The sequence below is a fragment of the Myxocyprinus asiaticus genome, chromosome 38 (genome assembly GCF_019703515.2).
Source record: "Myxocyprinus asiaticus isolate MX2 ecotype Aquarium Trade chromosome 38, UBuf_Myxa_2, whole genome shotgun sequence".
Taxonomy (NCBI): Eukaryota; Metazoa; Chordata; class Actinopteri; order Cypriniformes; family Catostomidae; genus Myxocyprinus; species Myxocyprinus asiaticus.
Window position 1 is genome coordinate 33,406,132 of NC_059381.1, and position 26,308 is coordinate 33,432,439.

Here is a 26,308-nt window from a genome sequence, read left to right on the forward strand (position 1 = left end):
CTAAAGCCAATTTTTGTGTTGTCTTATCAATTCTTTACTCGTCTGCCACAATATTGTAATGCATTTTAATTATCTGATTCATTAAATGTTTTCTAATATACAGTATATATTTTATTTATAATAATTAAAATATAACTATATATAATTATTTAATACTTATGAGTATATTGTTTTTTAAGCGGATTTCTCATGAATATTTACATATGTAATTAATTGTGATTAATATGATTAATTAATTGGCATACCATGTAATTAATTTGATTAATTAAAATATATTGTTTGTAGACTTATAAACAACAACTTTAAATCAATAGTTTTATATATTTCCATTGTATTCAATTTGAGTACCTCATTTGCAATGCTTCTTGGGATTGTAGTTTACACCTTCATGAAAGACAGCAAGTACGCAGGCTTGTACTTTTGCCTTTTTGTCCGATTTTCAAATAATTTTTTGCTTCAAAGTTTATAATGTTGCAATTCACCTCGGAGCTAGTTGGTTTGATTCCACTGCTTTTTCATTTTGTTGCAAAAAAAATAAAATAAAAATTCCAGTGTTTGTCAGTAAGTGAAAAACAGGGAAAGAAACATGAAATTTCCCAACAAAAATCACTTGAATGCACATTACGTAACACATACAATTTCCTGACTTGTGAGTAGGAACTTCCCAAGAGACTTGAAAGTAGCATTTGAAGAGAAAGAAGATTACATAAAAGCATACAAATATTGAAATGGTCTGTCTGTCCAAGTGGTTTGTATTGGAAACATAAATAACTTCTCATTTCTCTGTCTGAACTACATTTAATAGTTTACTGGTAATTTTGCTTTTTAATATCTGCCTCACATTCAAGTTCTGCTGTACAGTGTATCCACAGGCCCACATGGTAACTGCCCCCACAGAACTCCACAGAAAACTTGAAGTCTTATGGCTATACATTACTTGCAGTGTGTATTTTAACATTCATCCATGTGTAATGCCACTCCCCATAGACTTGCATTGTACTGTAAGTGCATGACTGTAAAAAAATATTTTTTGCTCGTTTTTACAAAATGTAGCCTGTACCTTATTACCTTTCTGGTAAGGATATGCCATTCTTGTATGACCTTTTTAAAACCAAAATACCGTATGTCAGAAATCTTCTATTACATAATTCTGGGAGCAGGCATAGTCTGAGTATTCACAAAGCTAAATAATCACTGAGTACGCAAAGTTCAGAGCACACTGTCTGCTCAGTGCAACTATGGGCCACATTTTAACAGCTATGCAGAATATTTTAACAATGCTTCAAAACACATGGCTCATTTCTCAAGCCTTTCCACAGCTGCTTCTGGGTACCTTGAGACTGGTGGAAGCAAAATGTAAGTTAGTTGGTAGTTGATCAGAAATGCATCTTACGGCACCTTTAGCATACAAGAACAGAAGACAAAGATGGAGGCATCTGGAACTCCATAGTACTAACTCATTATTTATTTCCATATATAGGCGCTTCAACAACTATGGATTTTGTATGTAAAACTATCCATTTAAGAAACTTTGTTAAAAGTCCACAGGTCTAAATGTGTCCATAGTTGAAGAAACACCTATATCATCAAATGTAATTACTGGTATGACAGTCTGAACACATTCCTCTAGTCTCACTTCATCCTGGGCTGGTGGATTGCTGGAGCCACACACTCAGTGCTGACTCAATCTCTCCAGGGACCTCTAGATGCTTGGTGGGTTTTCTGAAAGACTAGTTGGTTTTAAGAAAGCCTTGTTGTATAATACAGTCCCCGCCCACTTTTCCAGTCGTCTTGGCTCCGGAAGAATTTTTCCCATCAATTTTTTCTATAGGGATTTCATAAAATCCTCTGAGGTGAATCACAAGGTTACGAACTTTGACTTGCAGCAAAAAGTTTTTTTAAAATACTTTACTGAAGTTCCAAGACATGGGAATGAACTACAATCCTATGAAGCTTTGCGAATGACATAATAAAAAATAAAAAAAATGGGTACAATTTAAAACTAAATTGTAGTTTCTTCTAAATTAAAAGTACATAATATATTTTTATTTTATTGCAAAGTATTTAGATATATGCAAATATAAGTAACTTTCTCCATTCTCCAAGACCATCTCGATTGTGTGAGAGTGGGCAGATGCTGCAGAGCTCTTATGACGCACTTTGATCTCTTTGATTCTCCGATTAGTGGATCGTTTCCATTCATGATCATTTTTCTTTTTTAAATGTATGGCTTCAGAAGAAACATATACCATTGCCTAACAACTCAACTCATTTCTTTTTTTTTTGTTAATGCATGATTTCCTGTAAAGCTGCTTTGAAACAATGTGTGTTGTGAAAAGCGCTAGACAAATAAAATGACTTTACTTAACATCACTGATATATATATATATATATATGGATTGCTGATGATGTCATAACATTAGAGCCACTGTGCCATCATATTGCTACTGTAATGTTTGCAGGAACGAGACGAGAGAAAGAGGATCTAAGTGCAGGCTTAAATATAAACTCAGAAAAATAAACACAAGAAACGAAAACAGAACAAACCACGTCAACCATGAAAGGTTAATAATTGGCAAAGACACAAGTAAGATGAGGGTACTATATACACAAGACTTAACAAGGTTAACAAGATTAATTAACAAGACACACCTGGGAGCAATAAAGGGGAGCGCAGAGTACAGAGACACAACAAAAATCAAACTTAAATCTAAAAGTCTTAAACCTCGTAGCGACCTCTAGTGCTTGCTAGGGAAAATGTCCAATATATATATATATATATATATATATATATATATATATATATATATATATATATATATATATGAATCTGGAGTGACTGCTGGAGGGCAAGATGGACCAGGCAGCTGGCCAGGAGACCAGGGCAGACAAGGCGGATGGCCAGGAGACCCAGACGGACCAGGTGGATGGCCAGAAGACCAAGGACACCAAGGCAGACCAGGCAGACGGCCAGGAGACTAGGGCGGACCATGCGGAGCAGCCGATGACCACTGGGAACACGGCGAATGGTCGTTAGATGCTGGCAGGGTCCAGGCAACAGGGGAATTAGAGAGCTCAGAAGTGAGAGCAGCTGGGGACTCAGAGGGCTCAGAGGTCAGAGTTGCTGGGGACTCAGAGGGCTCAGAGGTCAGAGCAGCTAGGAACACAGAGGGATCAGAGGTCAGATCACCTGGGGACACAGAGTGCAAGGAACTAGGGGTCAAGGTACAAAGGGAGTCAGGGAGCATGGCACTGGGAAACAAGGCACTGGGAAGCATGGGAAAGGGAAGCATAGCACCAGGGAGCAAGGCTGGACAGGCTCGTCGACTGCCTCGGGGAACTGGACAGGCTCGTCGACTGTCTCCGTGGTCGTCAGTGCAGGCAGTGGCAGGGGAATGACCTCCGTGGCAGTGAGTGCAGGCAGCGGCTGGAGAACAGGAGCCCTTATCCTCCTCCTCCTCTTCCAGATGGCTGGGAGCACTGTTGTGAGAACAGCCTCTGTGGCCGAGGACGCTGGCACTGGGATGGCTGAGGCTTCAGGCGCTGGCTCTGGGACGGACGAGGCTTTACGTGCTGGCTCTGGGACGGACGAGGCTTCACGTGCTGGCTCTGGGACGGACGAGGCTTTACGTGCTGGCTCTGGGACGGACGAGGCTTCACGTGCTGGCTCTGGGATGGACGAGGCTACACGCGCTGGCTCTGGGACAAACGAGGCTTCACGCGCTGGCTCTGGGACGAACGAGGCTTCACGCATCGTCTCTGGGACGGACGAGGCTTCACGCGCTGGCTCTGGGATGGACGAAGCTTCACGCGCTGGCTCTGGGACGGACGAGGCTTCATGCGCTGGCTCTGGGACGGACGAGGCTTCACGCGCTGACTCTGGGATGGACGAGGCTTCAAGCGCTGGCTACGGACGAGGCTTCAAGCGCTGGCTATGGACAAGGCTTCAAGCGCTGGCTCTGGGACGGATGAGGCTTCACGCTGTTGGGCCTCATGTATTCAGATAGAAGACAAAGGCAGGCCTAACACAGTCGTAAAAACCTAACTCAAGCCCCCACATTCTACGTCATAAATTATACTGATAAAAATCACGCCAAAATCAAACAAAGGGAGTCCAAAACAGACTACAAATCTCATGAAGCCTTGCTCACTAAAGGATTGAACTCTCAACTCCTATTGGATGAGGCACAAAACAGAACGCACCTCAAACCATGAAATCATCAGGAGTTGAAATACCTCTGAAATGCTTCCGGGATTTGCTTCCAGTAACTTTGTTTGCAGTGTGTAGACGCAGCTCATCGCTGCTCTCATGTGCAACCTTGTGGCACAAGGAAGTAACGTCCAACTTGAAACTGTGGTCATACAATCTCCATCTCGCTGGACGAGTTGAGATTACTCTGTGTTCAACCGAACACTCTGACGGATCCGAAGGAGACCGCCGAGCAATCCGCATTTTCATCTGTTTGCCTGCAGAAGTGAAGAGATTAAAGATTTCTCTTCCATCTTCAATCAAGTCGACATTTCTGAGTTCTCCGTCAGCCCGCCGAGAATCAACAGCCGTACCGCCCGCCGACAGAGCGAGGAAACGGCCTCCCGTCATCACCCGAGCCTCAAGGAACTGCGTCGGAGTTAAAGGATGGAGGAAAACACATTCTACCTGTGTCCTCATGCGATTCAAGTAAGAGGTTTATGACTGGGCAGAGATAGAATATTATAGTGTTATTCTTGTGTTTCAAGGTTTTTGCTTGTACAGTTTACAGACCACCATGTCCGCTCATTATTAATACTCAGGTTATTAATTATCACGAATTTGTTTTGCTGTATTGTGGTCCAACCAAACTGGACTGTTGTGCATTTTCGCCATTGTGGGTGAAACCGGCAAACTGAGTTATCCATTAAAGAGTCAAAGAACGTGGGACTTTTATGAGCCGTCCACACGTCTCTGAGTGATAAACTAACAGCTGCTTTCTCTCCCACGATCACGAAATCGGCTTTAGGGCCGTCACTTAATTCTCTCTCTCTCTCTCTCTCTCTCATACTAACCACACACACACACACACACACACACACACACACCTTATGTGTTATAGGATTATTTTTATTTCCATATCTAATCATATCACTGTTTAGTTTGTTGTTGTAAGTCGGAAGTTTATTGACTGCATTGTATTAATTATTAATTGATATTACTGCATAAATAAACTTTGTTTATATTACAAAGAGAAGTGTTTGGTTTGTTTTGCATACGCCTGTGTCATGCTGACGGGATGTCAGTGCTCGGATTCAAGCCTTCATTCATTGTTTTTTTTCCCAAAAATCGATATTCTTCGGATGTCGAATTTCCAAAGAAACAATCTAATATTGAGACTGTTTTACTCTCTGGTTATTAGTCCCTGATTCCAGGGTGGTGCCCTGTCAATGTTAATCCTTATTAATATTCTGTTGATTTTTGATAATTGATAATTATCTTTGATGATTGTTGAATTTGAATGATCAATAAGCTAGTGTTAATTTTAGTTAATGTTTCATCGATGTTAACAATTAATGATTATCTTTGATAATTGTTGATTTAAAGGATTTAAAAAAAGCTAACATTGATTCTCATTAATGTTCTATTGATTTTAATAATTAATAATTATCTTTGATAATTATTAATTATTGCTAATAACCAAACTTGCTCCTAAACGTAGCACACTACATTTACTGGAGCCCCATATGAGGTTTTAATGAGTTAGATTCAATTAATTAATTTAAATATTAATTAATAACTAAAGAAATAATTATTAATTATTTCTGATAGTAACACTGATCTAAACAACCAGTAAAGCCCTACAACGCACTGGCTCTGGGACGGACGAGGCTTCACGTGCTGGCTCTGGGACGGACGAGGCTTCACGCGCTGGCTCTGGGATGGACGAGGCTTCACGCGCTGGCTCTGGGACGGACGAGGCTTCACGCGCTGGCTCTGGGACGGACGAGGCTTCACGCGCTGGCTCTGGGACGAGGCTTCAAGCGCTGGCTACGGACGAGGCTTCAAGCGCTGGCTACGGACGAGGCTTCACGCGCTGGCTACAGACGAGGCTTCAAACGCTGGCTCTGGGATGGACGAGGCTTCAAGCGCTGGCTACGGACGAGGCTTCAAGCGCTGGCTACGGACGAGGCTTCACGCGCTGGCTACGGACGAGGCTTCAAACGCTGGCTCTGGGATGGACGAGGCTTCAAGCGCTGGCTACGGATGAGGCTTCAAGCGCTGGCTACGGATGAGGCTTCAAGTGCTGGCTACAGATGAGGCTTCAAGCGCTGGCTCTGGGATGGACGAGGCTTCAAGCGCTGGCTCTGGGATTGGATGAGGCTACAATTGCTGGCTTATTAACCGTGGCTGGCGTGGGCCCCGGCTCGTTGATCGTGGCAGGCGTGTGCGCTGGCAAGTTGATCGTGGCAGGTGTGGGTGCTGGCTAGTTGACCATGGTAGGCGTGGGCACTGGCTCATTGACCGTGGCAGGTGTGGACGCTGACAGCGGTATGTGATTACTGCCATATCTCACAGAGTAAGGGGAGAATGTGAGCCTCAAAGCATAGTCAATGAACTCAACCATGGAAAGATCACATCTGCCTCCTGGCAGACAGTATTTTACAGGCTCGTTGAGTTCAAAACGATAGCAGTCCTTGAGCACAATATCTCCCCAACTGAGAATCTGGGCAAGACTGCAGAACTGCTCGGTATACTGTTCAATGGTACCACCTCCTTGTCTGAGAGTTGCAAAGCCGCTAGATCCATAGTGAGGTCAGTTCTTCTGTAATGTTTGCAGGAATGAGATGAGAGAAAGAGGATCTAAGTGCAGGCTTTTTAATATAAACTCAGAAAAGTAAACACAAGAAACTAAAAACACGAAATCAGAACAAACCACTACAACCATGAAAGGTTAACAACTGACAAAGACACAAGTAAGATGAGGGCATTATATTTAAAAAAAAGCTAACATTGATTCTCATTAATGTTCTATTGATTTTAATAATTAATAATTATCTTTGATAATTATTAATTATTGCTAATAACCAAACTTGCTCCTAAACGTAGCACACTACATTTACTGGAGCCCCATATGAGGTTTTAATGAGTTAGATTCAATTAATTAATTTAAATATTAATTAATAACTAAAGAAATAATTATTAATTATTTCTGATAGTAACACTGATCTAAACAACCAGTAAAGCCCTACAACGCACTGGCTCTGGGACGGACGAGGCTTCACGTGCTGGCTCTGGGACGGACGAGGCTTCACGCGCTGGCTCTGGGATGGACGAGGCTTCACGCGCTGGCTCTGGGACGGACGAGGCTTCACGCGCTGGCTCTGGGACGAGGCTTCAAGCGCTGGCTACGGACGAGGCTTCAAGCGCTGGCTACGGACGAGGCTTCACGCGCTGGCTATGGACGAGGCTTCAAACGCTGGCTCGTTGAGTTCAAAACGATAGCAGTCCTTGAGCACAATATCTCCCCAACTGAGAATCTGGGCAAGACTGCAGAACTGCTCGGTATACTGTTCAATGGTACCACCTCCTTGTCTGAGAGTTGCAAAGCCGCTAGATCCATAGTGAGGTCAGTTCTTCTGTAATGTTTGCAGGAATGAGATGAGAGAAAGAGGATCTAAGTGCAGGCTTTTTAATATAAACTCAGAAAAGTAAACACAAGAAACTAAAAACACGAAATCAGAACAAACCACTACAACCATGAAAGGTTAACAACTGACAAAGACACAAGTAAGATGAGGGCATTATATACACAAGACCTATCAAGGTTAGAAAGATTAATTAACAAGACACCTGGGAGCAATAAAGGGGAGCACAGAGAACAGAGACACAACAAAAACCAAACTTCAAACTAAAAGTTTTAAACCTCCTAGCGACCTCTAGTGGCCGCTAGGGAAAATGTCCCATATATAATACAGCTATGCCCAAACATTCCAGTGTGGCTATTGACTTAAAAGAAAATCATCTAATTTTAGTGAGTAAACATCGGCCCTTCAATCACAGATTGTTTCCTAAAATCTGCCTGTATATCCCTACAATGCAAACATCCTACACATGTACTTGAGTTACTTGTTTCATGTACGGTAATGTTTTCATTAAAAAGTACCTTTCTAGCGGTCACTTACTGTACCTGAGAGCACGCATTCTCTCTCTCCCTCTCTCTCTATCACACACATGCAGCGGGTGCGCAGAGAGGGAGGGAGACAAGCAAAGCAAAGTTAGTTCTACTGATATGCTAGGTTTATATGGCAAATGCACACAGAATATAAGACATGTATATATGTATGACTACATAGAGATCTTAAATAGGAAAACAGGTAAATCCCGGGCATTTTAGGTGATTTCGAAATCCCAGTCTGACTTTTTTAAGACCCTCAGAGGGAAAAGACTTGTTGTCACCTTAAAACAAGCAGATATTACAGCTTTTCCTACTTGCATTAAAACTTGTGGAAAGTTTTGCCATGTCCCTTGATGATCATAGTGCTGACATCGCGATCGCTTAAATTGTCTTCCTCGTAAGAAATATAATCCATAGTGAGCAAATTAAACATTAATCATGATTTTCACTTGAGGGCGAAATGCCGTATCGAGAGGTCGGAGACGGTGAAACGGCAGTGTTATCAGCTGTTAGTCATTGAGGCTCTATGGCAATTGAGGCACACCAAGATGCTTCCGGTGACTTCACCTCCTGCTGTTAATAAGACTGCGTATATTTGGGCCTATGCAGCTCATGGTAATATTCATATATTTTAAAGGGACAGTTGACTATCTAAAAACTAAAATGAAAATTGTCTCATCATATACTCACCCTCATGCCATCCCAGATGTGTATGACTTTCTTTCTTCAGCTGAACACAAATGAAGACTTTTAGAAGAATATTTCAGCTCTGTTGGTCCTCACAATGCAAGTGAATAGTGATCATACATTTGTAACTCTTGGACTTAAATATTGATCTGTTTCTCAGCAACATCTATCATATCACTTCTGATGGTATGGATTTACCCACTGGAGTCTTATGGATTACTTTTATGCTGCCTTTATGTCTTTTTTGAGCTTCAAAGTTCTGATCACCATTCACTTGCTTTGTATGGACCTCCAGAGCTGAAATATTCTTCTAAAAATCTTTGTTTGTGTTCAGCAGAAGAAAGAAAGTCATACACATCTGGGATGGCATGAGGGGGAGCAAATGATGAGAGAACTTTCATTTTTGGGTGAACTATCCATTTAATGTTTTATTTTAACTGTACTTAAACAGTTTTGGTACTGTGTTCCCACTCGATGTTCAATGTAACTGATTGTGGAGTTAAATTAGGTAATAAAGCATGGGCGTAACATAGTAATGTAGCTATTACCCTGCCTTCTGTGCATTTAACTGTAAGCATCCTATAATTAACATTTAGAGTTGGATTTGTTTTCAGCTCCAAAGCATTTTGATTTGCAACAGAATTATGTGGCTAAGGAGCAAACAACATTTGTAAAAACGCATTATTTCTATATAACATACTTTGCAGAAATAAGAGCTATGTGTGTTGGGCATGAAAAGACGAAAAACATACTCTCATTTCTTGAGAATTCTGCCAAGATTTCTGAGAAATGTGGAGTAAACAGTTGGCTACCTTGTAAGCTCAATGTAAATGTTCTCTAAAAAAAAAAAAAAAAAAACATTCCCTTTAACACACTGCTTAAACCCCTTCTGTATGAGCATAACCTTTTTCCTCCAAATCTCCATAAAGCACAACCCTCTGCATATTTATATATCTGTGCATTTATGGGTCATATGGAGGATGCTTTGCATACATACCGAATCAGTATTAAAGCTGACTAAGGCACATTAATTCGAAATCCCTTTTTAGACACAGCAGGGCATGATATGATAATTAAACATTAACAATGACTTATGAATAATTTACAACCAGCAAAGGTCCATCTTAAGGTATTATAAAAAGCGGACATATCGATGCTGCCAACATTCACGCTGTAGCCTCCCTCATATTTATATTCTCCACAGCTGCACAGGTTTGAATAGGGTGAGCTCATTCGTAATCACACAACCTGGGGCGTCATGTATAAACTTTGCGTACATTTCATCCTAAAAGTGTGCGTATGGGCAAAAGTCAGTTTTGCATACCCAAAAAGTTTTCAGTTACGTAAAGTTACGTACGTATGCCAGAACCTGAGCAAAGTTCACTTTATAAATCCCAACCCTGTCTCATCTGCAAAAAAAAACCAAACATATGTGGAGTGTACAATGCCTGGTTTTACTATGCATAACCTCATCTGCCTATAAATACCATATGCTTATTGCCATTCAGAAACGTCATACTGCTGCGTTCAACTGTGCGACTGCAAGAAACTAGGAACATTTAAGATAAAACAGACTGAAGCCTACATGTTGCAAGCGAATAGACGTGGCTGCTAAAATGTTTCTTAATCTTTGTCTAGTTTTAGTGTAAAAATATCTAAACATCCTTTAAACACGATCAGTTTACATGAGAAACATAACTGTACTGTTGATTAAGGCTTACAGAGAATATATCTTATTACATCTAGAATACTATATGTCTTTTCATTAAGTTAAAGGGATAGTTCACCCAAAAATGAAAATTCAGCCATTGTTTACTCACCCCTATGTTGTTATAGCCCCATGTGACTTTCTTTTTTTCTTAACACAAAGGGAGAAATTGTGAAAAAAATGTTGTGCTCAGTGATGTCATACAATGGCAGTTTATGGTGACCACCTCTTCAAGCCTCAAAAGAACGCAAATGTATAATTCAGAAGTCTAATAAATTATTCCATGAGACTCATGATTGTTATGAAAGCATATGATAAGGTCTGATGAGAAACAAACTGAAATCTAATGTATTATTTAGTGAAACTGTTGACCGACCATTGATCTCCTGTGTGTGTTAATGATAGAGCACGAGAGCAACAGTTCACGCAGTGTCCTTGCGGCACTGGGGCAAATATTGTTTGCTTCAGCAATTGGGTTTTTCATCTCACATTTGCTTTTATGACACTATCGATTAGGTTTAGCTGAAAGGTTTAGGGAAGGGAGGTGGGTTTGTTTTATTTAAACTCAATAGAGCATTAACCTTAAAAAACTCATGTGTTTGGGAGAACATTTAACTCACTTTTAGCATCACATAGTGGAGCTTTAACATCGGAATTGCTGCGATACGTGTAGTGAACCACGTAATATAATTTTGCTAAATTGTCGCCACAGTCACGTAATTTTCATTAGATCAGACTGTAATCACAGGTATTCATATATAATGTGTACACAACCATTTTAAAATGTTTGGATAGACACTGAAATGTACAATATTGACAGCATCTTTGGGGACGTACAAATCTTTAAAACTCTTCTGACGACTGGTCACAACTAAAACTGCAGGATCAAGGAACACTCATTAATAGGCATTATCAGTAAATGATAGAGTAAATTTATCTGAAAAAAAAAACAAAAAACTTTTTAATAGCACATTTACGTATAAATGAATCTAAGATGGAACTAATGGGAAGTTATTTGCACTTGCAAAATAATTATTATTACATTTCAACAAGTACTGATTTGTGTGTGTGTTTGGTCACAATACTTCTGAGAAGTCTTCAGAAATCACACAAAATAACACAGGTTAAATGTCATTAAAAGTATATTTGTTAACTGTGGTTAATAAATGTGATTGAGTTAAACATATTTGATTACATTTTTTATAAAACAAAATCAATGATAATATGCATGATGCAAACATGGACATGAACCACAAGGAAAATCGCCCTGAAATCAACCCCAATTCTGCTGAATTAATGATAAGCACCATCTCCATTTAGACATATTTTCATCAATTTCAAAGTGTTCACCTTTTCCTCTAGTGCTACTGATAGTGTGTTGTGCGAGCAGCCTTAGAGACACGGGTTCTGGTCCCATGACAAACCAGCAAGTAATCACATTCACATAAACAATGGTAAGCATGATTCGGAGGTTGCGTTTTATACTCTAAAATTACATTTTGACTCCACTGATGGTTAGTTTATGGGTGGAAGTATGGGTTAAGGTGTAGGGTTAATAAATTATCCATTCCTGTTAACTGTATTACATCATTTACACTAACAATACAACTCACTTTTGGCGCCACCCTGTGGACATTTCACCCGGAAACTGGAGCTTACAAGTGCCTATACGTTCAACGCTTCCAGCTTTGTCCACTGGCAGCAGTGGTTCGAATTTCGCTAAGTACAGACAGATTTCAGCAGCAGAACTTTTGATGTACTGTCGTCAAATCCCCAAAAAAAAAAATAAAAATAAAATATCCCTTGTAGGATTCGTAAACATTTATACAAAGTGATTATGTTGTAGGAATACTAATGAGATCACGTTAGTTTGAGAGCCCCGTGCCCTCATTCCTCTTCCTCGATTCCACCTGTGCCCAAGCCTCTTGGAAGAGGAAACAGTTTGTCATCTTTTATTATTGATAGGCTGACTGAGTGGGGCACCCAGAGCTTCCTTTCCGCCTTGCCAGAGCAGCTCCAGATTAATGCATCGCAGAGCAGGGAGGGAGAGTGGTTTGTTTTTATGCCTGTGTCCCTGTTTGTCCAAAAGAGGACAAAATTTGGGACAACTGTGTTTAGACATAACAGCTTCCCCAATAGGAAATAATAACAACATAGGAAATGTTCAAGAAGGTATTTCATGATGTAGTGTATGAGAACATAATGATTATCAATGTGTTAGTTGCTGTATAGTAGATGTTTTGCTTCCGAAGTGGATTGCAGACTACAGATTGAAATATCCAATTTTATGTTTTCAGAAAATCAGGACAACCTTGTTAAAGAAGTTCAAACAAGGGAAGAAAACCTTCAAAAATGAAGTTTGAAAGAGAGCTGGACCTCAAAAAAGGCAAAGCTTCTTCATCTGATCACACATTTCATCCAATATCATTAGCACCCCCATTTTTTTAACACGGTCTGTCAGTCCTGTGAACCATTAACAGATCTTTCACACACCCCAAATAGATGCCTTACTATAGATAACCTGCCCCCTCACTGTGATATCAGGTGAGATTTGAAGTTTTGCCTGTAAAGTCAAATAAAGAACTTTGATACTGATACAACAGTGATCTCAAGTATGATGTCACACAAATGGCTGGTCTTAAGTGGTTTAAACTGTTGGATTTACAACATGACGACAAAAGAAATCGACATGTAGCTTCCAAATGTTCATGTATTCTGAAATCAACCCTATACTGCCGAATTACTTTCGCCAACACACTTGCGCCTAGACTTAGCTCATGCTTGTATGAAAATTCCCAAAATTTATGGCCATGCCCACTGACTTTGCACACATGATTATTGTGTAGTACTACGCTTAAGGCGCTCTTTGAAATAGAGCCCACAGTTTTCGATAAAATAAACCTATGAATGGCTTACTTTTAGTTGGGTCTGCATATTATACTGGTACAGGAGAACACATTTTAACACCGAAGAATTTACACACTTCAGCTTTAATGTTGTCGTTCTGTCCTCGCTAATGTGTTGTAACAACAACAGAATTCTACATCATTTGAGTTGTTGAACTGTTATTTATTTTTATTTTTTTAAAGCTAGGGTGTGCAGTCTTTTCCAGAAACATTTTTTTGTTATACTGGTTGAAAGTCTCTTCACATCCTGATAGCAATCAATAATTTAAGTGGTCTAAATGTAAAAAAAAAAAAAAAAAAAAAAAAAAATATATATATATATATATATATATATATCTTCTGTGGAAGGGACAGGACTAAAAAATGGTCAACCAATCATTGCATTCAGTCTGAATGTAATGACAGGATGTCCTTCCTGTCTGTCAATCTATATTTGCAACTTGTTCGCGCAGACAATCACACGTCATCAGCGCGGGTTCCTTGACGCTATGCAGAGAGAGCGCGAGAATGGAAGGCGAACCGCAGCTACCATATGTTCCTCCTGAACCACCATTAAAAGGAAACAAGAAAAGAAAGACCGTGTTAGAAACTTCTACAATAAAAAAACGTCTGGATCAAGAGCGTGCTAAAAGCAGAATTAACACTGGCATTGCTTTTCCACGCTGGAGGCAGCTGCGGGACTCAAAGGGTCTGAAAAATGACGCCATGGTTGCTGTTTTTCTTTTGGACAGGTAATTACATGGTTTGATTTGTTTTTGATAAATTGTGTTAATGTAATGAAGTATTTAGCTCATGTAGTTTGTGTACCTTTACGAATTATTTCAACGCTAACAGCAGCTACGGTGTAAAATGAAACTATTTTTATGCTTTCAAAATTACGAAAACACTGCAACATCCACACCTTTGGTGCATGGATTCATAAGGCCACCACCACCAACTGTTACATCTATTTCATCAGTCTCTACCAAAACAGTGAGTACGATGTCATGATAGAGGAGGCGTGGCTTTGGAGACACCTCTGAAGCGAGGGCGGGCTCTATGCTTTCTTAGCTAGCTTGCTAACAGCTAGCCTCTCTGGATTACACACCCTAGCTTTAAATTACTGGTTTAACAAAGTGTCTGATCATTAACACGTTATCTGAACATTGCATTTAGGCATACAGAACTGTATACACTATTTATTTTTATTATTTTTTTGAACAATGTAAGCTATTCCTTGTACACAGTGTTTTTACCTCACTTTTTGTCCTTTATCAGTATGTATACAGTACATTTGGTTATCATATTAAAAACATTTATTATTCTTTTCAAACTAAAATCTACAAGTGTCTTTGGCTCATGTATAAATACAAACATAAATATATAACATTAATATTATTATAATTAGTAGTATATGCTTATATGTATATAAGTAGTTATGTATAATAATAATAACAATAATAATAATAATAATAATAATACATCAAAGTTTTAATTTAGTGCTTTTTGTAAGTAGATTAAGTGTAGATTTAAAAAATCTGGCTTTGTTTTGACAAAATTATTACATTTTTCAGACAAAAAAAAAAACAGTTTTTGGTGAATCATTTGGTGGTGAAATAAATTTCTCATGATGTTATGACCTATTACATTTAGCCAAAAAACATTATTACATTATGCGCTCACAATTTGTTTTTATTACAAAAATGTGAAATTACTAAATTTTGAACATTTACTGTATTACATTTAACTTATTACATTATGTGCAGTTATTATGTTATGCGTTGCTACATGTGACATATATATATATATATATATATATATATATATATATATATATATATATAAAACCTTTACACAATAACCAAGAAAAAAATAAGAGTTACATTTTTTTTTTTTACATGCAATGAATTCAAGGGCATCGCTAGAATTCATGGGGCCCGGGACAAAATTATGAGGTTGGGCATCAGCCCCCATATAGTACATGCACATTAGCAAGACCAATCTGAAATACTGTATATGCATATATATTTTTGCAAGTCATATTTGCAGATACATTTTTACATGCATCATGTCATGATCGGTCATATAACACATAAGAACCAGTGGTGTTTGCCTTCACAGCTGTCAACGTTATTGTATGGCTTCAGAACACTTGTAATGTACTTACTACTTTTATTAAACAAGGTTTTAACTAAAAAAGTTGAAATTTATGATTCTATTGATGTAAATTTTTATTGCTGATTTGAAATATGCCATTTTAACACAATCTTGACCAACAGAGTTGGTAGAAATTAAAATAGAAAGGAGCTGTACTTGGATGGCTAAAAAATAGCGCTTTACCAATATGGCCGACGTAAATGGCATTACCAATATGGCCGACGTAAATGGCGCTACCAATATGGCCGCCGAGTGACCTGATTTGCTTTGGCGAAAGTGAATTTCCGCTGAAGCAATTATTCATTCTTGAATAACAAATTTATTTCATTTTAGCTTATGTGCTGGTTCAAGAAACATTTGTTAAAAATGTCCTACATTCTTTAATTTACGAGGATCTTAAGAGCATGGTTTGCAATGTCATCAAAAGAACAACACACTTGGTTAACACTAGTGTAACAATAGTTACATTTACCTCAATCCATACAGAACAGTGCCATCTGGGTGGAGCCGAATCATTCGGTTCTTCACCGTCACTCCGTGCAGGAAGGACTTTTTGTCATTCAGGAAGTAGGTGTCTGGCAGCCATAACTGATCAGCCACGCGGTTGTCCAGAGTGAGATTTAAAGTCATTTCAGCATAGGCCAAGCGCTTATCCCTCCAGCTCTGTTGGAAATACATGGTGATGGTGTAGTCCTGCAAAACAAAGATTAGTCCAGTTTAGTCCAGTATGCAATCATCATATTAGCATTCGTTGTATTTTAAAATAAAGAAAAAATATTATTAATTTGATTTATTTATTTGTTCATTATTCTTTTATATACTTACATATACTTTTTTCTGCTATATTTAATTCACCACAAAAAATTTTTACAAGCAGGATCTAAAAATGAAATGATATTTATTTCGGTTCGTTCTGAGCAAAAACTGTATTTTTTCATTCCGTTTCAAAAGTTCCGCAGCCTACTTTCCAAATGGTTACCAGTTGGAGCAAAATAAAAGAACAGTTAACAACATTCTTTTTAAAATGACAGTACTCTGCTCTAAGGGGTGGGTGAAATGCCAATTGCAGCATTGCAATTGAAGAGAAGCAAGAAATCTGGTCTGGAAAAACAAGCTCAAAATATGCCAAAAATCATAACAAGCATACAGTTAATTAACAGTTAAGTAACATTTTAATTAAAGATCTGCTTCTGAGTCAAAACTCAGCAGCATCAAATCTGTGCTTCTTCCCCCAAGCAATCAGACTTCTGAACTCTTGATCTCCCACGATCAAAATACATCATCCCTGCACTTTATTACTCTTTTATCTCACACCGGACTGTCATAAATTATATTACTGTCATTATATTATGTCTCTCTTAACAACTGACTATCAACCGACAGCCTGAATGTCAATACAGTACAATACTGTACATTCTATATATATACTTTTTTCATATATATTTTAATTTTTATTGAATAATGTGTATCTATATAGTATCTATATAGTAAAAAAACAAAACAAAAAAAAAAAACAAAAAACAAAAACAGCATATTGTATACTGTGCAATGTATGTTATTATTGTATATTGTTGAGTGTAATTGTGTATAACAGATGTTTAAATTGTGTTGTGTTAATTTGATGTTTTAAGTTGTGTAATTATGTATAACAGATGTTTAAATTGTGCTGTGTTAATTTGATGTTTTAAGTCGAGTTTAATTATGTATAACAGATGTTTAAATTGTGCTGTGTTAATTTGATGTTTTAAGTCGAGTTTAATTATGTATAACAGATGTTTAAATTGTGTTGTGTTAATTTTATGTTTATTGTAGATTGGCGTATGTCTCATCACTGTCACGACTGCTATGTTGATCGGAACTGCACCCAAGAATTTCACACACCATTGCACTTGTGTATATGGCTGTGTGACAATAAAGTGATTTGATTTGATTTGATTGTATTAATGCATCATATCTAACAATAATTCAGTGAAGACTTGCAAACAACTGAGGAAAGTACTTTTTACATCTAATAATGTTTTCCTTGTATCTGGATTAGCCATGCATGTATATATATAGAAATTATACATAGTTGTTAAAAAGGTCTTCATTCACAGAATATGACATCCACAACGGCAAAGAAGTGTGTGATGCAGCGGTTTCCTTCAGGTTCAAAACACGTTTCATTTTTCGGACAACATGAAGTGGTGTAGTTCTGAAAATATACTGTGATAAACCCTATGGCCTTTAGTTTCATGAAAAAATTATCGGAACAAAATTAACCAGTTATAACCGGTTACCAGCATTTAAAAATAAAGTTTTCACTCCAGAACAATTGAAAATCACTTTGTTCCGGTTTTCGGTTATGTTCTGCTAAAATTTTTGTTCATTTTCGGTTTTCGTTTTCGTTCCTTGAACTGTTTTTGTCCCTGTTTACAAGTGAACTTGTCTTTAATCAAATACTTGCTTCATTGAGCAAATCTTTTTACAGTGTTGTTATTCTGTTTGAATGCAAATGAAAATTAATCTAGTCAATACATTTTACGAGACTACACTAAGTGTGTCTAAGAGTTTGGTTAATAACCCAAATTACAAATGAAACGGTTGACTTTAAAACATGTATTATGTCGTATCAGCCCTAATTGAGTATCAACCTAGAACTGAATTAGGCCTGTATGTGTTTGTTCTGGTTTGACAGCATTATAACACCCAGGACAGCCAACTAATTTTAAGCCATTTTCTACTGTACGGGAAGGTAATGCAAACATTATTAAATGGATTAGGATGTTAACCAACATTGAAATTGATTACTTTTTTATGCGGGGCAAACAGCATTGGTGAAGGACACATTTTAGATCTACTGATATGACTCATCACAGCTTTAACGCTAACTGACATCTGGAGCAGGTTCAGTAATGAAACAGCATTAGGGCATAACAACAAGCAAAGCTTCTGCCTAGACACTTGACTAAGGTATTAAAGAGATAGGTAAGTAAATGATGACAGAATTTTCATTTTGAGTGAACTATGTTTAAAAATGCTGCATGATTTTTAGGTGATGGTTGACTATGACAATGGACTGCACTGCACTGATGCACTGGAAAGAACAAAGACCTTCTTAGTGTTCAGATGACATGGCAACCTGTTGGTGTATGCATGTGATTTCTCATTCATCCACTCAGCAGGACCAGTGTTTGACTGGAAAGTACTGTAAAAGTAGGCATCTTAATATTTCATGCAGCAGATTCAAATGCTACCTTCTACATGTTAGACAATATTATATTTCATAATGATAAACAGTCCTATGTAGAATGTCTATAATATGTACTGCAGCTTTCCGTGTAGCTACACTTGCAATATTGACTGCAATATGCATATATTTACACTGATGAGCCAAAATGTCATGACCACTCACAGGTGAAGAGAATAATGTTGATTATCTCCTAACAAGGCCACATGTCAAGGTCTGGGTAGATTAAATGGTAAGCGAACAATCAGTTCTCATAGTCAACGTGTTGAATGCAGGTAAAATGGAGTAAAGACCTGAGCAACTTTGACAAGGGCCGAATTGTTATGACCAGAGGACTGGGTCAGAGCATCTCTGAAATGGCAAAGCTTGTGGGGTGCTCCTGGTCAGCAGTGGTGAGTACCTACCAACAGTGGTCCAAGGAGGGATAAACCACAAACTGGTGACAAGATGTTGGCCGCCCAAGGCTCATCGATGTACGAGGGCAACGAAGACTATCCCGTCTGGTCTGAAGCAACAGAAGGTGTACTGTGGCACAACTTACAGAAAATTTGAACGATAGTTATGGGAAGAATGTGTCACAACACTCAGTGTATCACACCCTGCTGCATATGGGGCTGCGTAGCCAGACATGTCATAGTGCCCATGACAACCCCTGTCCACCATCGAAAGTGCCTACATTGGGCACGCTAGCGATGGAACTGGACCTTGGAGCAGTGGAAGAAGGTTGATGAGTCCCGTTTTCTTTTACATCACATGGATGGCCGTGTATGTGTGCGCAGTTTATTTGGGAAAGTGATGGCACCAGGATGCACTGTGGGAAGACGTAAAACCGGTGGTGGGAGCGTAACAGTTTGACACGTGCCACCTACCTAAACATCGTTGCAGACCAGGTACACCCCTTCATGGCAATGGTATTCCCTGATGGCAGTGGCCTCTTTCAGCAGGATAATGCACCCTGCTACACTGCACACATTGTTCAGGAATGATTTGAGGAACATGATGAAGAGTTCAAGGTGTTGCTCTGGCCTCCAAATTCCCCAGATCTCAATACCAAAACTTCATGGCCATGCCCACTGACTTTGTGCTTATGACTTAAGGCATTGCCCTGTGTTTAACGCTTACGCTCTTAAAATAGGGTCCTTTGTGACAGAATTGCAAACAAATGTACATAGTAATATGATTAATGTTTTAATTGTACTCTATATAAATAATATTATTTTAAAAATGTGTATACAAGTAATGTACTTAAAAGTAATACACTTAATTGACAGTCAGTACCTGTAATCTGATTACACAAATATAAAATGTAATGAGTTACACTACTTTTTTAATTAAAAAGTAATTAAATTACAGTAACTAATTACTTTGTAACCAGATTGCATTCAACACTGGACACATTAAATATTAAATGTCAAATTTGATACCCTATTTGTGAAAAGTACCACAAATCAATGGTCAAATTATACAGGAAATTTGTTAATACCAAATTATAGTAGAATTTTGTTTTGTACTCTTGATTATAAGGCGTTTCTATAAGCAGGCTCTATTCTCTAAAAGTTTAAATGAGTTGTGTGTGTCTTTTCTCCCTCTGTTCTGTGAATTTTTTTTTTTTTTTTTTTTTTTTTTTTGCAACCTTTTGCTTCTCTGATGTTTCACAACACTTTCCTCCAGGTTTCTTAAATGTCCGGGGACAGAGAAGTAACAAAACATCTGCTTGAAACTTGTGGTATCTTCAAAACCCCCCAGTACAAAGACATTTCAGCAGTAACATCATGATAAATAAATCAAAGAGACACACTTGTTCTTGAAGAAGAAGGAGGGGGAAAAGAGTGAAGGAAAACAGCTTCATACTTGAGTGAATACTTGGAGCAAATTAAAATAAAATATTTTGCCTGGAACTGGAAGGAAAACCTCCAGTGGCCCCAAATGGAGGGACTGCAGTTGGGAGAGAACAGCATCAGATCTTTCTGTCCCTCTCCCTGCTATCTCTCCTGCCTCTCGTCTCTGATTTCTTCGTATTCCTCTTTCTCTCTCACTTTCTCTTTGCCTCACTGAATAAAATCTAGCAGCATATAAACTGTAAACAAAAGACCCTGTGAATTTTCTTGATGAGTGCAGTTTTCAATCCTATAATGATGACGTATGTCCTATTGCAAAAGGAAGTTTGAGGGCTCAAAGGTTTTTTTTTTTTTTTTGGAAAAATAAAGTAGGCTTTAGTTTTTTCACAGCCTTTAACCATGATTTGTGACTTGCTAGTCAGTTGCAGGTGATATTAGGGGGATGGACATTCTCATTTTAGAGAGCATTTTTTGGGACAAAAATCTATCTGTTAACCCAAAAGAGGAAAACCTTTTTTTTAAAAATGCATATATCTGCTAAAAGTGAATTTTCTCAACATTTAAGAGAAAATTAGCATATACGGCAGATGGCCTCAAAGCTAACAGATATGGACTAAAAGGTCTTTAATGTCATTGATCAGATTCTGGACATACTATTTGCTCAGTGTTGGGAAGTATAACTAACTAAGGCCACATCCACACTAATTTGTATTTGTCTGGAAAACCCATTAATCAAGCTGTTTATGCTTCTCATTCACACTAGAATGTAATTTTCCTTCACAGAAATTGGGATTTTTGAAAATGCTCTTTATAACTGCATACTTTGGAATATGATGTTGTTCGGAAACTGAAAACAGACTTTTCAAGCTCTTAAAGTAGCCATGCTACTAACTTAAATGACTAACTTCATGCATGTAACTCTGAATTGCGCAAGCTGAAAGGTTCTTTAAACATTTTGTTTGTTAGACAGTCGGCTCACATGGAGTAAGCTGATAGGTCCTTTTATAATCAGGAAGCCAATCAATTTGCGTACTCTGTCTAACATTCAAAGGAATAATTCACCCAAAACTGAAAATTTGCAGACAGTTTACTCACCCTCAGGCCATCCAAGATGTATCTGAGTTTCTTTCTTCATCAAAACAGAATTTAAGACTTTTAGGATTTCATTTCCACACAACTCCAGTCGACAAATAAAGTTCTTCTGAATGCAAATGGTTGATTATTTTTAGAAACAAAACAATACTTATATACTTTTTAACTACAAATGTTTGCTTCATTACATCTCTGTGATGTGCGCTCATGAGAGGGATGATGGACTCAAGATGGCGCCGAGTATGGCTGCTGCGTTGCGAGCTCTGACACAACATAGTAATGTTTTGTTTGTTTTGTTAACAATTCTTATGTTTTTTGTCTTGGATGTTGTCTGCCTTATTGTCTACGACAGACAAACACTTTTGGACATTGGTTCAGCAATTTCACAGCGTAAACCGGACTTCACATTCCTCAATGCCGACCCGCTGTTTACAAACACGCAAGCGGAGCCCTTTGTCTGGGCAGCACGGCCGCGGAAACGCAGGAGGAAAAGGGGAAACAGAGCCGGCGTTCTCATGAGAGTAAGACGCTGCGCAAATCGACCCCCGCTACCAACTATTTTACTGGCAAATGTTCAGTCTCTGGATAACAAGCTCTGCGAGCTGAAAGCGCGGATCTCTTTCCAACGAGATACAAGGGACTGCTGCATTATCTGCCTAACAGAAACTTGGATGTCTGCGGAGATTCCAGACTCAGCCATTGAACCCGTGGGGTTCTCCATGCACCGAGCGGACAGAGCGAAAGACCTCTCAGGTAAAAGCAGAGGTGGTGGTGTATGTTTTACGATCAACAAATCCTGGTGTGATCAGAGGAACGTACATTCTATCAAGTCTTTCTGCTCTCCTGATCTGGAATTTCTTATGCTTCTGTGTCGACCATTCTGGCTACCGAGGGAATTCACAGCGGTCATTATCACTGCTGTGTACATTCCCCCACAAGCCGACACAGACCGGGCACTCAAGGAACTGTATGGGACTATAAGTGAGCAGGAAACCGCGCACCCTGTTCCGGACTGCCTCTGATGATGACATCGAGCTTTACGCTGATAGCGTAATGTGTTTCATCAGAACGTGCGTAGAGGACGTCGTTCCGACCAGAACTGTACGAATCTATCCGAATCAGAAACCATGGATCCTTAAAAGCGGACCTCCGCTTTTAATTCCGGGAACGTGGAGGAGCGTAAACAAGCCAGTTATAACCTCCAAAAAACAGAGAACCGCAAAACGCCAGTACAGGAGTAAGATTGAAGGACAGTTTAACACCACAAACTCTAGAAGCATGTGGCAGGGAATTAACATCATCACGGACTTTAAAGGGAATAAAAACTCCGCCATGAACACCGCTGCCTCTCTACCGGATGAGCTAAATACTTTTTATGCTCGTTTCGAGGGAAATAACACCGCCCTAGCGGAGAGAGCTCTCGCGGCTGAAGCTACAGAGGTTAGTTCACTCTCCGTCTCTGTAGCGGATGTAACCCGATCCTTCCGACGGGTGAATATCCGCAAAGCCGCTGGCCCAGACGGCATTCCGGGCCGCGTCATCAGAGCGTGCGCGAACCAGCTGGATGGTGTTTTTACGGACATTTTCAACCTTTCCCTCTCTTTGTCTGTAGTCCCCACATGCTTTAAAACATCCACCATTGTGCCTGTTCCAAAACAATAAAAAATAACTTGTTTAAATGACTGGCGTCCTGTTGCTCTGATCCCCATCATCAGCAAATGTTTTGAGAGACTAATCAGAGATTACATCTGCTCTGTACTGCCACTCTCTCTTGACCCGCTGCAGTATGCTTACCGCAACAACCGCTACAGTGATGATGCCATTGCATCTACAATACACACTGCTCTCTCCCACCTGGAAAAAAAGAACACTTATGTGAGAATGCTGTTTGTAGACTACAGCTCAGCATTCAACACCATAGTGCCCTCCAAGCTAGATGAGAAACTCCGGGCTCTGGGCTTAAACAGCTCGCTGTGCAGCTGGATCCTGGACTTCCTGTCAAGCAGACGCCAGGTGGTTAGAATAGGCAGCAACATCTCCTCATCACTGACCCTCAACACTGGAGCCCCGCAGGGCTGTGTTCTCAGCCCACTACTGTATTCCCTGTACACACATGACTGTGTGGCAACACATAGCTCCAATGCCATCATTAAGTTTGCTGATGACACGACGGTGGTAGGTCTGATCACTGACAATGATGAAACAGCCTACAGAGAGGAGGTGGACACTCTGACACACTGGTGTCAGGAGCACAACCTCTCCCTCAACGTCAGTAAGACAAAGGAGCTTGTGGTGGACTTCAGAAGAAAAGACAGAGAACACAGTCCCATCACCATCAATGGAGCACCAGTGGAGAGAGTCAGCAGCTTCAAGTTCTTGGGTGTCCACATCACTGAGGAACTCACATGGTCCATCCACACTGAAGTCATTGTGAAGAAGGTTCATCAGCGCCTCTTCTTCCTGAGACGGCTGAGGAAGTTTGGCATGAACCGCCACATCCTCACACGGTTCTATACTTGCACTGTGGAGAGCATCCTGACTGGCTGTATCTCCCCATGGTACGGCAATAGCACCGCCCACAACCGCAAAGCACTGCAAAGGGTGGTGTGAACTGCCAGACACATCATCGGAGGTGAGCTTCCCTCCCTCCAGGAAATATATACAAGGTGGTGTGTGAAAAAAGCTCGGAGGATCATCAGAGACTCCAGCCACCCAAGCCATGGGCTGTTCTCACTGCTACCATCAGGTAGGCGGTATCGCAGCATCAGGACCCGCACCAGCCGACTCCATGATAGCTTCTTCCCCCAAGCAATCAGACTTTTGAACTCTTGATCTCCCACAATCAAAATACATCAGCACTGCACTTTATTACCCTTACTCTTATATCTCAAACCGGACTGTCATAAATGATATTATTATTATTATATTATGTTCTCTCTTAACAACTATCAGCCGACAGCCTGAATGTCAATACAGTACAATACTGTACATTCTATATATATATATATGCTTTTTTATATATTTTTATTTTTTATTTTTATTGAATAATGTGTATCTATATAGTGCGTATTGTATACTGTACAGTGTATGTTATTATTTGTATATTGTTGAGTGTAATTATGTGTATATCAGATGTTTAAATTGTGCTGTGTTAATTTGATGTTATTGTAAATTGGTATATGTCTCATCACTGTCACGACTGCTATGTTGATTGGAACTGCACCCAAGAATTTCACACACCATTGCACTTGTGTATATGGCTGTGTGACAATAAAGTGATTTGATTTGATTTGATTTTTGATGTAAGCTCGTTGTTAAGGTCACGCGTCACATGGATGAGGAGTCAGGAAGCGCGTCATTGTTTACATTGTTTTTTTATTATTATTTGGAAAATATTATTTTATATATATATATATATATATATATATATATATATATATATATATATATATATATTGTTTTTAAATTGTTTTGGACTGTTTTGGTTTGTGAACGGCACAAGTTTCTCTTGTAAATAATGATGCGCTTCCTGACTCCTCCTCCACGTGATGTGTGACCTTACCAATGAGATTACCTCATCCCTCTCATGAGTGCACGTCACAGAGATGTACTGAAGCAAACATTTGTAGTTAAAAAGTATATAAGTATTGTTTTGTTTCTAAAAATAATCAACCATTTGGGTTCGGAAGAACTTTATTTGTCGACTGGAGTCGTGTGGATTATTTTGATGCACCCTAAATATGCATTTTGGACCGTCACAAAATGGAGGACATTCACTTGCATTGTTTAGAGGAGGAGGCCTGAAATGAAATCCTAAAAGTCTTAAATTCTGTTTTGATGAAGAAAGACACTCAGATACATCTTGGATGGCCTGAGGGTGAGTAAATTATCAGCAAATTTTCATTTTTGGGTGAACTATTCCTTTAAATTTGCTCAGTTTGCAAGTAAGCCAGTTTCGAAAATGCAATTTGCTCAGGTGGTTGCTGAGACTTTTCCTTCTAATAGCTTGCATGGTAAGGTCTGCCTTTGGCCACAACACAGAACCATCTCTTTATCAGGGTAAGACACAGCAAAAACAGGCACTGGCACACATTGCTTACTTTGTCATTAGTTTAAATTAATCCACACATATCTAGGCTAAATCACTAGTTAAAAAAGCTCTGGGCTTTCCAGGTCCAGATACACATTATGAGTCAGGCCATTAGCTGTTTAAGTCTTTCAGCAAAGCAGGCCCAGGCATACCTAGCTAGTATTCAAGAGTGCACATGACTCTTCAGAGCAGCAGCAGTACATAAGTCCTGGTGGTAGATCTGCTTGTTTGGGTGTTTTGTTTTGTGTTATGTGTTTTGCAGCTTTCTTTTTTTGCTGGGGGATTGTATTTATATCTTATTGCGTAGCAGCATGTAATATATCCTTGATGCAGCATGTCTAGTGTTTTTCTAATTGTGCAGCAGCAGCAGGTCCACATGCATAACTCAGTATGTCTGTATATGTTCAGTAGCAGTAGAAAGTCTGTATACTTGATCTGTAGCAGCAGCAAAGTATCAGATCTAGTCAGCAAAGAC

The 26,308-nt window shown here is 39.2% G+C and overlaps 1 protein-coding gene across 2 annotated transcripts in view; it reads right to left on the minus strand.

The window, feature by feature from the left end:
- LOC127429347 (gamma-aminobutyric acid receptor subunit beta-4-like) overlaps window positions 1-26,308 on the minus strand; it is a 103,895-nt gene that overhangs the window by 26,084 nt on the left and 51,503 nt on the right. For both annotated transcript variants that reach the window (XM_051678330.1, XM_051678329.1), the window contains exon 4: window positions 16,057-16,277. In XM_051678330.1, the coding sequence (XP_051534290.1) occupies window positions 16,057-16,277 (221 nt within the window). The remainder of the gene's footprint in view (window positions 1-16,056; window positions 16,278-26,308) is intronic.